Consider the following 14,045-nt stretch of genomic DNA (forward strand, 5'->3'; position numbering starts at 1 on the left):
GTTACATGCTATGTAGAAATACATATTTATGTAACTTTGTAGTTTATATATAGTTATATATGCATAAAATATATATATATTTATATATAAATATTTATAAATATTACAGGTTAGGAACCTTTTTCTCAGTGTTACTGTGAATGATATTCTTTAGCCCAAAGATATTTTTAGCTGCTTATTAGAATTTTTCTGAATTAATTAAAACTTGGCTTCCTTACTGAACTTTCATTAACTCTTGATTTGTTAATTTTTTACTTTCTAGGAAAGTGATTTTATAATGTACAGTGACAATTTTATTTATTTCCAGTAGTTTCGACTTATTACTTTTCTCACCCTACTGAATTACCTAGACCTTTTCAGAACACTAATTTTATGGTTACAGCGTCATCCTTGACCTCTTGCTGACTTGAATGCAAAGTAGTATTTAGATATTAAAACATTTCTAGCTGTTGATTGGATATTCTTTACCATGTAAGGGAGATATTCTTTCAGTTAAAGTTTATTTATTAATATTTTATCAGGATTACGTATCAAATTGATTTATCAAAAGCTTTTTGACCTCTTATCAAGATCATTTTTTTTTTCCTTTTTGTGATCTATTGACTTAACATATTAATGTTGAACCAACAGATACTTTGGTATCTTTGGTGTTTCTTGCCTTGGGTAGCTTTTAGTTAACCAAGTATTATGTAACAAACGCCATTGTTAAGTTGACAAATGGAAGAAGTATTTTGAAATAAGGTTTTTACTGTTAACAGCAATTTATTTATTTATTTATTTATTTATTTAAAAAGGTTTTATTTATTTACTCCTGAAAGACCCAGAGAGAGCAGAGGCAGAGGGAGAAACAGGTTCCATGCAGGGAGCCGGACATGGGGCTCGATATGGGGTCTCCAGGATCACGCCCTGGGCCGAAGGCGACGCTAAACTGCTGAGCCACCAGGGCTGCCCGACAGCAATTTAATATAGTTAAAATCTGTGGGTAACTAAAAGATTATATTTATTTTCTCTCTGGATGAAATAGATTGTTTAAGTCATGCCTATTTGCAGATTGGGCTTCCTTTTTTTCAATAATTCTGATCAAAATGTCCAGGCTGATCAGCTAACAGTCCACATTTACTTACCTATCTGAAGGGACTTTGGTTTAAAGGAGTGAACAAAAACAACATCCTCTTTACCCCCAATAACTCACTCAAATCTGTTTTCATGATTTTGTCTGGTCTAGGCTTGGAGTCTGTCCTCTTAGTTTCAAAGTAAAGAATCGAAGAAAGTGTTGAAGCCCCTTCTCTCATTAAGTCCTTTTTCTGTACTCCCCTCCCCTTCCTATTCTTTACCTGTTGTGGGGGAAACTACTTCAGTTGGGGTCCCAGTGGTGATGGGAAACTTCATACGGGTCTGGGCAATGAATCTAAACTGAGCAGGAAACCCCAGCAGGTTGGTGAGGCCTTGTATCTCCATGGCTCTCCTCCCACGTGGTGCTAACCAGGCCCACGTCTTGCACGTGTGCTGAGACTGTCAAACATAGAGCCTGCAGCTCAAGAATCTCCAAAGGGAGATGCTGTTCATAGCTGTGAGTCAGAATTTACTGGGCATGAAGGTTTCCAGAAGGCAGAGCCTGACTTTCTTGTGAGTACATGAAGATAAGTGTCAAGAGGCAAGCCCTCAGCCTTAATTTTTATTTCCTCAAGGCATCCATGTGAAGGGGGTTTTCTGCTTGTGTAATAACTTGAAATTAAGTGTTCTGGAATAAGGGAGAACAATCTAGTATATAAACCATCACTTAAAATACAGTAATTCTGAGCTAATCTCCTTAGATAATAGACTGTATATTTAGGTCAGTTCATGGCTGTTGGTATATACTTGAAAACTTCTCATTTCACCACAAGGAGCCCTTTCTCACTTTTATATAAGGCATAAGCATAAATCTTATCAAGATTTTCAACCTAGGAGTCCTTCTTGTGAACCCAGTGGCAGCTTTTCCATTGTGGTGCCCTATGGCATTGAGGATGTGGGATGGCGATGTAGCTCATTGTCACATTTTTTTTCCTGATGTACCTCAGTTTTATCTTGGGTCCACATGCACTGAGGTGATATTTCTGGCTTCAGATAATAAGTTCAAATTCAATTTTACAGAAACAAACACGCAGCAAGGCTTCAGTTAGGCTATCACGCACGCATACAGCATACCCTGTCATTCTTGGAACTACATTCTAAAGAAACCCTAACTGTCCAGACTCCTTCTTATGCATACTCACATATAGATACTCTAGACTTACACGAGTGGCCCGAGATCTTTGCCATTGATACTCTTAATTGTCTGTTTCTAATGTACAGCTTTCCATCCAGCTCCAAGGTACAATTTTTAATGTGACTGCATATCAGAGGTTGGATAATAACAGAGTCAGCATGGGAATAGCTAACAGAGATGTCTCCATATAGAGTTTCAACTAGGGTAAGCTTGAAACAGCTAATTAATTGTAAACAGGAAAACAGCTCAACTGATCACACACAAAAAAGAGATACATAGAATTACCAGAAATGGAATGTATAGGTCTCTTATCAGTTCTTTTCTCTTCCTTGAGGAAAATCAGCTTTCAATTACTCTTGACAATTTGGGGATTATTCCTCCAAGAGAAAAATGGCTAAGGAAGTGAATAAGTGATACAGGAAAGAAAAAATATAAGATGCCCAATAAGTGGAAGAAAAACATTTGACCTTATTGGTAATCAAAGAAATGAATTCCTACAATAAAAAATCTATGTTCACCTGGTAGAGTAAAAAAGGTTTAAAAGAAGGCAGCCCGGTGCCTCAGCGGTTTAGCGCCGCCTTCAGCCCAGGGTGTGATCCTGGGGACGCGGGATCCAGTCCCACGTTGGGCTCCCTGCATGGGGCCTGCTTCTCCCTCTGCCTGTGTCTCTGCTTCTCTTGTTTCTGTGTCTCTCATGAATAAATAAATGAAATCTTAAAAAAAGTTTAAAAGAATAAGAATCTCCAGTGTTGGAGGGTACAGACAGATAAACTGTCAATGCAAGTAACTGATACTGTCTGGCCCGGAGCAGTTTGGCATTAGGTACCCAAATACACAAGACCTTTGGACCAGCCAGATTTATGTACAAAGATATATAGTGTGAGAACGCCTGCCAAAGCTTTGTGGTTTATAATAGGGAAAAAGACTGTAAATAACTTAAAATATTTGTCAGCAGGGGGCCAGGTTAATAAAGGAATCCTCTTCAGCCATGAAGAGCAATGAACTATATTTTTATTTTTATTCTTGATAGGTTACCAAACAGTAGTATAGTCTAGCATATCCAGTAATATATAACCCACAATGGATGTGTGTGTGTGTATATGTCCTAAGATAGGTACATACTAGAATATTCCCTTTTCATATTTTTCATTGTTGTAGGGGTGGTGATAATGGGTTATTTTACACTTAGGATAAAGAGTAAATTAATTACAAAATGAAGAGAACCCAACAGTGGCAGCAAAGAGGGAGCAGTGTCTATTCTTCTAAACATGATACCTGCTCATCACTTGGACATGCCCAGAGTTTACTGAAACCTAAATATGTGGCTTTGCCTAATGGCTTTATCTAAAAACTTAAATAGCATAAATTGGGAACAGGCAAACCAGGGGACGTTGGCCTGAGGGAGCTTACAGGATTTTGTTAGCCGTGGCTGGAAACATTTTCCCGTTAGCAGAGTGATTTATGTATTTAGTAAGTGGAAAGTCACTGTGTTAAGTTAGCATCCAGATTTTTCTTTTTAAGATTTTATTTATTCATTAGAGACAGAGAGAGAGAGGCAGAGACACAGGCAGAGATACAGGCAGAGGGAGAAGCAGGCTCCATGCAGGGAGCCCGACGCGGGACTTGATCCCAGGACTCCAGGGTCACTTCCTGAGCTGAAGGCAGATGCTTAACTGCTGAGCCCCCCAGGTGTCCCAGTGTCCTGATTTCTTTAAAGAAGAAAGTGGACAAAGGCACACCATACAACCGGGTGTCTGATAATGTGCCGACCCGGTTAGAATACCAGACTAGCAAAACAGGAGGCTACTTCTACTAAAATAATGGGTTTATTTTTGTTGTTACTGGTACAGCGTAGTTCTGTTTTTAAACTTACAATCAAATAAGTTTGATGTAGTTGCCAAACTTTAACAATGTTAACTGCATCTCTCCCACATTTGCTGATTTGCCAAGAGATGGAGCTCATACAGCAAATTAGAGGCAACGTGTGATTTGTGTGGTAGTCTGGCTTCTTCCCAGATACAGAGCACTACCAATTACTAGTATGAGATTCCCCAGCTCAGCATCTGCCTGCTGCCTGTTCTCCTGTCTTGTCTGTCAACTTCACTGGTCTGTTGCATGTGCCATCTCCCCAGTTTGCTCTTTTATATACTTGGCTTTAGAGAAATTCTGTTGAGCCAGCCCTGATTTTCCACCTAAGGAATTAGAAGCTATGAAATCTTTATTCCGAAGTAAGACAAAACATTGATCTTTTACTGCAGTCACTGGTGACTTTCCTGGTCTTTTTGGAACGGGCTTTTCCGTTTTTGTTGCTGTCAATTCCCTAAAGGAGATGAATATAGTAGGAGTAGCTCCCCCAAGGGGGAAGAAAAGAAAGACTGGCTTTTCTCTGCCCACATGAACAATCCAGAGTAACTGCTCCTTTATCCATGCCTCTTCTTCCCCTGCGAGCAAAGGGAAGCACTCCCTAGAAGACTGCACGGTAACTGAAAGCACATGACGAAGGTTACCGAGGAGAACTTTGGATTTGTCCAATAGAACAAGAGTCGCATGTTCCGGGTGCAGTTCAGTGGAGTGTCCAGGGAGCAGGCGCTGGAACGCTGCTGCAGCTGTGTGCAGAAGCTGGCCCAGTACGTGACCGTCCAGGTGCCCGACGGGGCCTGCGAGGAGCTCAGGCCGGGTCCCAGCCCGCTCACGGCAGGCAAAAGCCAAGGGCAGGACTGTGCACAGCGCGGCCCACCGCAGCCCGGGGTAAGTGGGCGAGTGAGTGTGTTGGCTTCAGGGGGCTGAAGTCACAGTGGAATTTGTTGAATCTGTCTGGTTTGTGGGTTAAAAGGGACCGTATGTTGAGGGACTTACTTAAATTGAAGGTTGATCCTCATTGAGCTACCTGTCGGCCTAGAAATTAGATGAGCCAGAAGCCATGGTGTCACTCTAGGCCATGGTCCTCAACATGTGGTCCATGGACTTCTCCCTGATAGCCCTTCCAGAGGTCCATAAAGCCACCCTTATTCTTAGAAGAATATTTAGACGTTATTTGCCCCTTTCACTGTGTCAGTATTTGCATTAATCTGACAAATGAATTGTGAGCAAAGCTGCTGTCACCTCAGCACAGATGAAGGCAGTGACAGCAGACCATGTAAGTAGTCAGCAGTCCTCCCCCTCGCTTGCCCTGAGAACGCACGTGCCCGCTCTGCGTTCAGGAGCTCGGCGGCCGCCTTCGGGGAGGCGCCTGCGTGGCTGTGCTGGCCACGGAGCTGGCCCTTCCTCGCCGGCTGCCCTTAGTACTCGAGAGAGCAGCGTCTGCTTACCCGTTACTGGGTACTCAGTGGACATTTTCTCAAATGAAGTGAGCCTGTCATTTTCAGAAAACAACTAATAGTATTTATGGACAGTGATGAAATAGGCTTTTCAAGTGAACCTTGGAATCTTGGAAACCTTGTATCTGCCCCTGGACCGTGACAGCTTCCCAACAGGAAGACTTTTCCGATAGTGCTATTAATGAACATAGATGTTTTTCTTTTTGAGACAATTATGACAAAAAGTTTCAACATTTTGGAAGATCTGTATAGTCCAGTGAACCAGTATTTTCCAGATGACCAATCCGTGATACTACAAAATCACACATAAAGATCCATTCAAAGTACAAAATAGTCCAGTGGTTTTAATATAACAGTGTAACAAGTTCATTAGGATTTTAGATTCTGTGTTACAATTAAATTTTAAGAACCTATCTCTTGTTGAGTTTTGGTGTCCTGTCAAAGAATATCCACAATTACCTGAAAATGCTATTTTAAGATACTTCTGCCTTTTCCATATATGTATCTGTGTGAAACCAAGATTTTCTTCACGTAGTTCATCCAAAGCAACAGATGGAATGCAGAAGTAGATGGGAGAGTCCAGCTGTCTTCCATTAAGCTAGACATTCCAGAGACTTGTTTTAGGAAATAGGCTTATTTTTCACAAAAATATTTTTAATGATATATAATGGGTTAATTTTAAAATGAATCAGTTTTTAAATTGTTTTCATTTTTAAAAAATTTTTATTTTTTAATGAGACACACAGAGAGAGAGAAAGAGAGAGAGAGAGGCAGAGACACAGGCAGAGGGAGAAGCAGGCTCAATGCAGGGAGCCCGACGTGGGACTTGATCCTGGGTCTCCAGGATCAGGCCCTGGGCCAAAGGCGGCGCTAAACCGCTGGTCCACCCAGGCTGCCTTGTAAGGGGTCTTGTGATCATAAGCTAGAAAATCACTGTTACGGAATTTCTCCTGGAAGAGTACATAGTCTAGCATTTCTTTGGCCTAATCCCAAATGCTGTTAGCATAAGCATCCACCTCTGTTCTGGAGATGAAATTCTAGTTTCAAACTGGGTTTTTTATTTTCTACTTTGAGAAATGATTTTCCAGACCTGGCTTTCTGTCCCTTCATCCTGTAAGGGCCCTTAAACTCCCTGGATCAGGACGGCTCATCGTTGCCGTTTTGTCACCAAGTTTCTGGTTCATAATTTATCGAGGGCAAACATAAATTTACATTATTTATCATAAGGTCTTTTTCTCTGAACAAGTGAGGATTCCCTCTTGGATGTGTTTAGTTTGCCAAATAAGATTTTGTTTTAGAATTCTTTCCCTTCCTTTGTTTCTCTCTGATCTTTGTAAAGATGTCTTTCATACTTAAACTGCATCTCTTACAAACCCTGGATCTAGTTTCAAACATTTCGCTGCATCACCACCTGCTATATTAAGAATCCTTTCCCTACAAATGGGATGGAGTGGCTTGTTATGAGGTAGGTACTTTATTGCTTATGATCCTTTGCCCCCTAAATAGATTATCTTCTTTTGTAGGTTTTTTTTGATTCATTATTAGATTCAGATTCTGGTACCCAGTGTATGAGGTGGGCCTGGAACCAAATAGGGTCCTAGAATTTGGGAAGTTGGTCTGGAATGCCTTATAAAGGCAACAAAGATGCATCAGGCTAGAACCTAACCAGGCTACCCAATTATCTAAATGTAAGAAGACAAACTGAGGCTACACCATGGAGTAGCAAACGCAGGTGGAGGGTTGTGAGCTACAGCAGTGGATGGAGGCTCTAGCTCTCTAATTTTGAAGCCTGGTCCCAAATATCTAGATAGAAGTATCCCCAAAGTGGCTAGAAATTTTTCATGTCTTTTCTCGATTCTGTATTCAGGGACTTTTCCAATCATAATTTGGAGTTATAGGCATGGTTGTGCAAAGACCACAGGCTGTAGAGTCCAAACAGATCTGGATTTGATCCTGACCCTATTAGTGGCTGTGTGATCTCGTGCAAGTCCCTGTACCTCATCTGTAACATGGCGTGATGGAAATGCTATATATACAGATGTGGTACAGCACCCGGCCAACATCTAAATAACATTATCTATTTTTTAAAATATTTTATTTATTCACGAGAGACTGAGAGAGGGAGGCAGAGGGAGAAGCAGACTCCATGCAGGGAGCCCGATGTGGGACTTGATCCTGAGTCCCCAGAATCACACCCTGGACTGAAGGTGGCACTAAACCGCTGAGCCACCCGGGCTGCCCAACATTATCTATTATTACAATTCTTGCCAGTACTGTTACCCCCCAGATCTGTGTTCCCTTACTAATGAACAAGTCAGTGTGCCGGTTAGTTAGCAAGGGTCAGAACTCCCAGAGTCAGTGGGGCCATGAAATGATGAGATGTTTGAAGCTGCAGAGCAGAAGACAAAACCACTGGGTTCACTTGCCAGAGTGCAGACACTGTGAAGCACTGCCTAGAACATTCTAGTCTTCCTAATGATAAAAACATCCCCAGGTTTGCCCGGAGCTGCTGCTGTGCAAATTTGGCATCATGCTCCCTTTTCTCAGAATCCATCTTAAAGAGTTGCAAGCTGTGGCCAAGTTCTAGTCATCTTGCTGCCCCCCTGTATTCAGGAGTGTCATCTCCCTAATACCTATATATTTTGTCTGAAATAGTTATCTTTTTTGCAGGTAGAGATAATTCCATGTCTTTCTATTTCAAGTTCTTGAGTCCTTTCCCAGAGCATTTTGTTTTTACTTTTCCTCAGCCGTGTAATTTTGCTAATTGTAGCTTAATCAAGTGTTTCTCAGCCTGAGGCCTTCTAAGGCAACGCAGTCTACCCCGAGAGAGGGGCGCAGGAAAGAGAATGCAGTTCTGAGGTGAACTCTCTTTTGTTAACACAAGAAGTCCAGGAGAACAAAGAGCCAGTTACTGTGTGCACAGAACCTTCCACATCTGCACACTTGAGTGAGGACAGTCTAACCCCCAAGCTACCCTACTAGCCTCAGGTGCTTCCATCACACTTTTGTTCAGTGTTTATGCGACACATTTGGTTGATGTCTGTCCCAGCCGTCCGAGGAACATGGTGGGAGCTGACCTGGTACGTACGCTAGGAGGGCATCACATATCAGAACCAAGAGATATGCCAGGCATGGGAGTCTAACTTTTATTTTCACAGATGAGGAGACTGAACAGAGAAAGGGGGCTCGCCTAGGGACTTCTGATTTGAGTCCCCTTTTTGCTCATTTTTAGTATTCTTGACTAGCCCGCCCTTCCTTCCCTTTCCCTTTCCCTTCCTCCCTCCCTCCCTCCCTCCCTCCCGTTTTTTATGCTTCCAGGTATACATTTCTCTAAATACCTACTGACTAGTGACAGCTTCCACACAGGATGCAACAAAATTTGGCCCCCTCTGACTTCTGGCAGCTAGAACACGCTGCTGATGGGGGGACCTTCCAGGGAGGGCCTTGGTCTCTCCCCAACATGATCCCAGCAGGTCACACCTGGGGTGGGCACACCTGTGTGTGGCAGCCACAGGTGTCTGAGACCTGGGCGGACCGGCAGACGTGGCTAGGAAGGGGTGGGGCTCTGGAGATCATGCTGTTACGTGGAAGCAACCTTCTGGGCCTTTCAGGCCTCCAGACCTCCTCCTACACCGGGAGGATTTTATTTGCCTAGAAAATATCCCATGTCCTACCCAAGAAAACTGCCTCATCACATTGTAGATTCTTTTGAAGTGGCACAGATTCTGGAACATCCCTGCACTTCCTACCTAGCATAGGGCCCCCCTGGGCTCAGCCCCTGCACGGTGAGCCTGAAGTCTTGTACCAGCCTCCGTTCCAGCACCCCTGAGGTTCCGTTATAATCACTGTTTAATAGTTTGGTTCTCCGTGGCCCCTTGGCTTGCTCACCCGTGTCCAGTGTGCGTATACAGTAGGCACAAACGTTACTGAACGAAGAGATCTTGGTATTAACAGAACTCATTCCCTCAAAATGTCTAAAATGAGACTTAAGTTTTATTAAAAGCATATGGTTGTCTTGAAATGATAGCCACCCCCCCGCCCCACCGTCGCTTTGTTTTCCTGCAGTGACCACATGTCCGGGAGTCAGAACTCTCAGGAAGGGACAGATCACGAGCAGACACGGGCGGCGGCCGGTGGGCGAGGAGAGCGGGTGGGCACGGAGGAGCCCGGCGACCCAGCCTCCACCCTCTGCCCCCGCCCCGCTGGACCCAGGACGCGCTCTGAGCCTTCGTGCCCATTGCTAACACTCTCTTTTTTCACACGAGCACACGTGCTGCCACTGCAACAGGATGGCCGGTGGTGGTTGATCCATTCGACTCGTCCCTAACTGCAGCTACCACAGAATCCGGAGAAGCCGGGGCCGCGTGGACCAGTCAGCAGGAGCGCTTCAGGAGGAAGGGCCCCCGTGAGTTGGTTAGCTCAGGTAATGCCTCTTTCCGTTTTCTTCTTTGGTCATAAGCACCGTGATCTTGAGGAGTCTGCCTCCGTGTTCACCTCCCTGCGGAGCAGTAGCGTGAAGTGCCGGTGCCCGAGGTGCCCAGTGAGGGGCTGCCTCTGGAGGACGGGGGCGGTGTCAGGTTGGGATCAATGACCACTTTCCCAGAAAGAGGAATAGAGGGAAGAACTTCCACTTAACTTTGGACAGGAAGTTTGAGAACTAGTCTCAGACAGGAGTTTGGAATCGGGTCAACGATGGTTTCTGTAGGGACAAGCTTCCAGTGCTAACAAGGTCTCCACCAAGGGTGTGTGGAAACCCAGGACTCAGCCTTGGCAGCACAGGCTTGCGTTCAGACCTTGCCCTCACCTTGCAGTCTGCTGTTACCAAGGAATCCCACAGAACCTATTCATTCCGATTCGGGGTTACCTGATGCTGCGCTGCTGGGGGCCACTTGAGGCCACTTGAGGCCTGTCTCCTCACTGTGCTCCCTGCCGCCTCGGCAGCACTCTCAGGCCAACAGCGTACGCTTTGCAGACAGTTGTGCCTGGAAATCATCAATATTCAAGAATGAATTTTATTGGAGGGAGAGCACGTGCGCGAGCAGGGGGAGGGGCGGGAGGATCTCAAGCAGACCTGATGCTGGATGCAGGAGCCTGACATTGGGCTTGACCTCATGACCTGAGCTGAAACCCCGAGTCACATGCTTAACTCACTGAGCTACCCGACACCTCTGAATTTTTGTTTTAATGTATTCACTAAGCGGTGCTAACAGTGGTGTAAGATGGAAAACACGGGTGTTTTCTCCATCTGGCTTCCCACTAACTCAAAGTAAACAGTCCCAGAGGTAAAAACTTAACGAGGTAAGAAGACTACGAATTCACATCTGTTTCCTTTACTAATTCCGCTGCCACCACAAACACCACCACCTCAAGGGCTCTGTCCAGCAGCAGGACAAACTCCACAGTGCCCCTCCGTGTAGCCTCAGGTTCGCATTGTGGTTAGAGGGTGCGCGAATGAGTGGCTGAGGAGACGAGAGCCACGAAGGACATGGAAACAAGGCAGGGTGCGATGTCCTTATTCAGGAAATGTCAGTTGCTATAAAAGGTGTATCTTAGCCTAGTTTATTTACATAGTATGGAACCACGTACAAACAAGAAAAAGCACCAAGCTGGCAGCTCAGAGATGCTACTTGTTGCCTAAACTTCTGGAAAAATCATTCCAGAAATGTCAGAAGGTAAAACTTTTTGGAAACCAATTTAGCAATATGGATAAAATTTAATGTTATGTCTTATTATCTATAATTCCATCTCAGCTACACAAACATGCACATAAGGATGTTCTTCACAGTGTTGATTGTAGGAACAAGATTGGAAACACCATAAATGTTCACTAATAGGATACTAAGTGGTTTTAAGTGCGTGGTATACCCGCACTTATGTGAGATAAAAATGCAGTCCATAAAGTGATATCCCCAATCCCCATCTATTAACATGGAAAAATATTCACAACACATTAAGTTTTTAAAAAGGCTTATTACAAAGCAGCATGGATGATTTTTGTCATAAATACAAACACACAGAATAAGTTGGAAGGAGATACACTGACCTATTAACAGTGGCCCCCGATGGAGACTTACACGGGGCCCCATGTTACTTTCATGCTCTTCTATCTTAAGTCAGAGAAGCCGGTTTGAATTTAGAGGAGGAAATGTCTGTCGCGGATAGCTCTTAGAGAGATCTCCACCGTGTGCCCACACACCAAACCACGCCATCCACAGGCCCCCTGCCTAGGAGAACAAGTGTGAGGAGTCCGGGCAGCAGAGGGGACACAGCAGAGCTGGAGCCCCCTGTATCACACGAGACGTGGATCCAGTGTCGCCACATCTTCCAGATTGCCAAGCACACAGACTTTGATTTGAACTCTAATATCTAAATATTGGCAACTTATTCAAGTGGTTTTAAAACACTGGAAGTTACCAGTGTTCCGACATACGCACAGCAATTAAGCAAGTGAAACACTGCTCAATGTTAAATGACCTCATTTATGACGTTCTGGAAGAGACAAAGCTATGAGGTATGGAGAACAGATGAGTGGTTACAAAAGGTTACGTGTTCGACACCAGGAGTGGAGGTGGTAGCATGAAGAAATAGTCCGGGGTTGGGGGCGGGGGGAGTAAGTGTGGAGCCGTGTCCTGATTGTGACCGTAACATGCCTCTCCCTGTCAGACTTCAGGAACTAGACTAGAAAGACACACGAGTGAGCTAATTCTGTCCTTCGGATGCTCAGTTTGTGACCCCTATTTACATTCAGAACGCACTCTCCACGTGGTGAACTGCTCACATCCACGCATCTGTGAGGTGGGAAGGATGAACGAAGCTAGTGCGTTCACTGACTTTATCCAGCCACAAAATGTTAGCACAGTACTCTTCGTTACAGCGGGATCTTCACTTTGTACGTCATTTCATTAATGCATTTGAAATACTTATGGACGCAAACTGATCTCTTGCTGGGTATAGTTAGAAACATTATATAAAGGAACCCTATAAAACACTAATTTTTGGTATATGTTCCTCTAATATTTCCATAAAGCAGAGTTTTCCTGTGTTCTATTCAGGCTGTTGCTTTTGGCCATAATTTCTAATAAAACTACTCTTCTGAAATCCCCATAGTCTCTCCTGGTGTCCGAGGAGCTGCCCCCGGCCTATGAACAATCTACGTGGGACGCGGAAGAGTTAGGCCCCTTTCTACGCTTGTGCCTCATGGATCAGAATTTCCCCGCATTTGTGGAAGAGGTGGAAAAGGAACTCAGAAAGCTGACAGGGTTGAGAAATTAACACTCCATGTACATACAGAACTAAGGAATTTGAAAGCACTGAAAAAGTGCTTCCTCCTAAGATATGAGAATAAAGAGTGTTATTCCAAACACCTTTTATCAATGTTTTATTTTTAAAAACAGGTGAGTCCACTTTTTTATACATCATTGCACTTCAACACTTACACAAAACACAAGTACATGCATCTATGGTTACACACCGTATGAGAACCCTGCCGGGCAAGAAAACCTACACTCAACCATTAAATCAATGTGAAAAATACAGTGTCAACCCCGGAGGAGAACTAGTTGCATAGAATACCATGCTGTAACATTTCAAGGTCATTGAAAACAAAAGGAAAATTATAAAAGTTTGCCTTAATTGAATGTACAATAAGGTTCAACACATCAGTGCAAAAGGATTTAAGAATTTACATGATTTAACAAAAGAAAAGAATCACTTAAAAAGCAATCATACATGTATACTGCAATTCAATATATCCATTCAGTGGAGTGTTCCGGCTTCTTCCAAAGTCGTAGGTTAAGCCCTTAAAACTATAGATTTCAGTTTATATTACTCATCTTTATGTACCAGAACTGCACAATTTTCCTCATCTGACAACATACAATAAGGAATGAATATCAGCAGCTAAAAAAATGAAACAAGCATTTATTTTATTTTGGATTTCTCCCACCCCCAAAAATATAAATATATATATATATATTTATATACTGTATATATCTGTAGGTTTTGCTGTACTTTACAAAAATGTTATCACTAGATGGCAGCAGTGCAATTTAGAGCTTTGCCAATTTAACAGCTGCATTAAGTAAAAAATGGCGCATGCACAATCCGATCCTCAGAGGACCTTTTCACTTCTACTTAAATATTTTAACAAAGGGGGGAAAAAAGCAACATTCACAGCACATCAAGCCCAAAATAGTTTACACCTTCTACACTGAAGCATTGTTTAAAATGTACCTGGCTAGGTCACCCTTACAGGAAAGGCTAAATAAGGCATGCTTTAGACAGTCATTGTGGTGTTGCTCACTTGAAAGGGGAGAGAACCAAAGAGGTCCAAGCAGAAAATTTAGCAGGTCATGTTGCCACCAGTTTCAGGAACCTAATGATCTGTAAAGAAAGAGTACTTGGAAATTAAAAGGGAATCTGTACGTCACTTAAGACCACACCAGGTGCCACCCACATAAAACAAGGCTTCGGTTCAAACA

General features: G+C 43.4%; 2 protein-coding genes across 3 annotated transcripts in view; one reads left to right on the forward strand and one right to left on the reverse strand.

The window, feature by feature from the left end:
• Positions 1–12,926, forward strand: part of REC114 (REC114 meiotic recombination protein) — a 101,087-nt gene extending 88,161 nt beyond the window's left edge. Inside the window, exons 4-7 of one of the 2 annotated variants that reach the window (XM_025472230.3) lie at positions 4,784–4,996; positions 6,951–7,030; positions 9,831–9,988; positions 12,673–12,926. In XM_025472230.3, the coding sequence (XP_025328015.1) occupies positions 4,784–4,996; positions 6,951–7,030; positions 9,831–9,988; positions 12,673–12,710 (489 nt within the window). In that variant the 3' untranslated portion in view covers positions 12,711–12,926. The remainder of the gene's footprint in view (positions 1–4,783; positions 4,997–6,950; positions 7,031–9,830; positions 9,989–12,672) is intronic. The other variant, XM_025472231.3, reaches the window with a different exon arrangement.
• The window catches only part of NPTN (neuroplastin), a 70,109-nt gene continuing 68,990 nt past the window's right edge, over positions 12,927–14,045 (reverse strand). Inside the window, exon 9 of the mRNA XM_025472227.3 lies at positions 12,927–13,947. The gene's annotated coding sequence lies outside the window, so the exon portion shown is untranslated. The remainder of the gene's footprint in view (positions 13,948–14,045) is intronic.

This window comes from Canis lupus, chromosome 30 (assembly GCF_003254725.2).
Source record: "Canis lupus dingo isolate Sandy chromosome 30, ASM325472v2, whole genome shotgun sequence".
Lineage (NCBI taxonomy): Eukaryota > Metazoa > Chordata > Mammalia > Carnivora > Canidae > Canis > Canis lupus.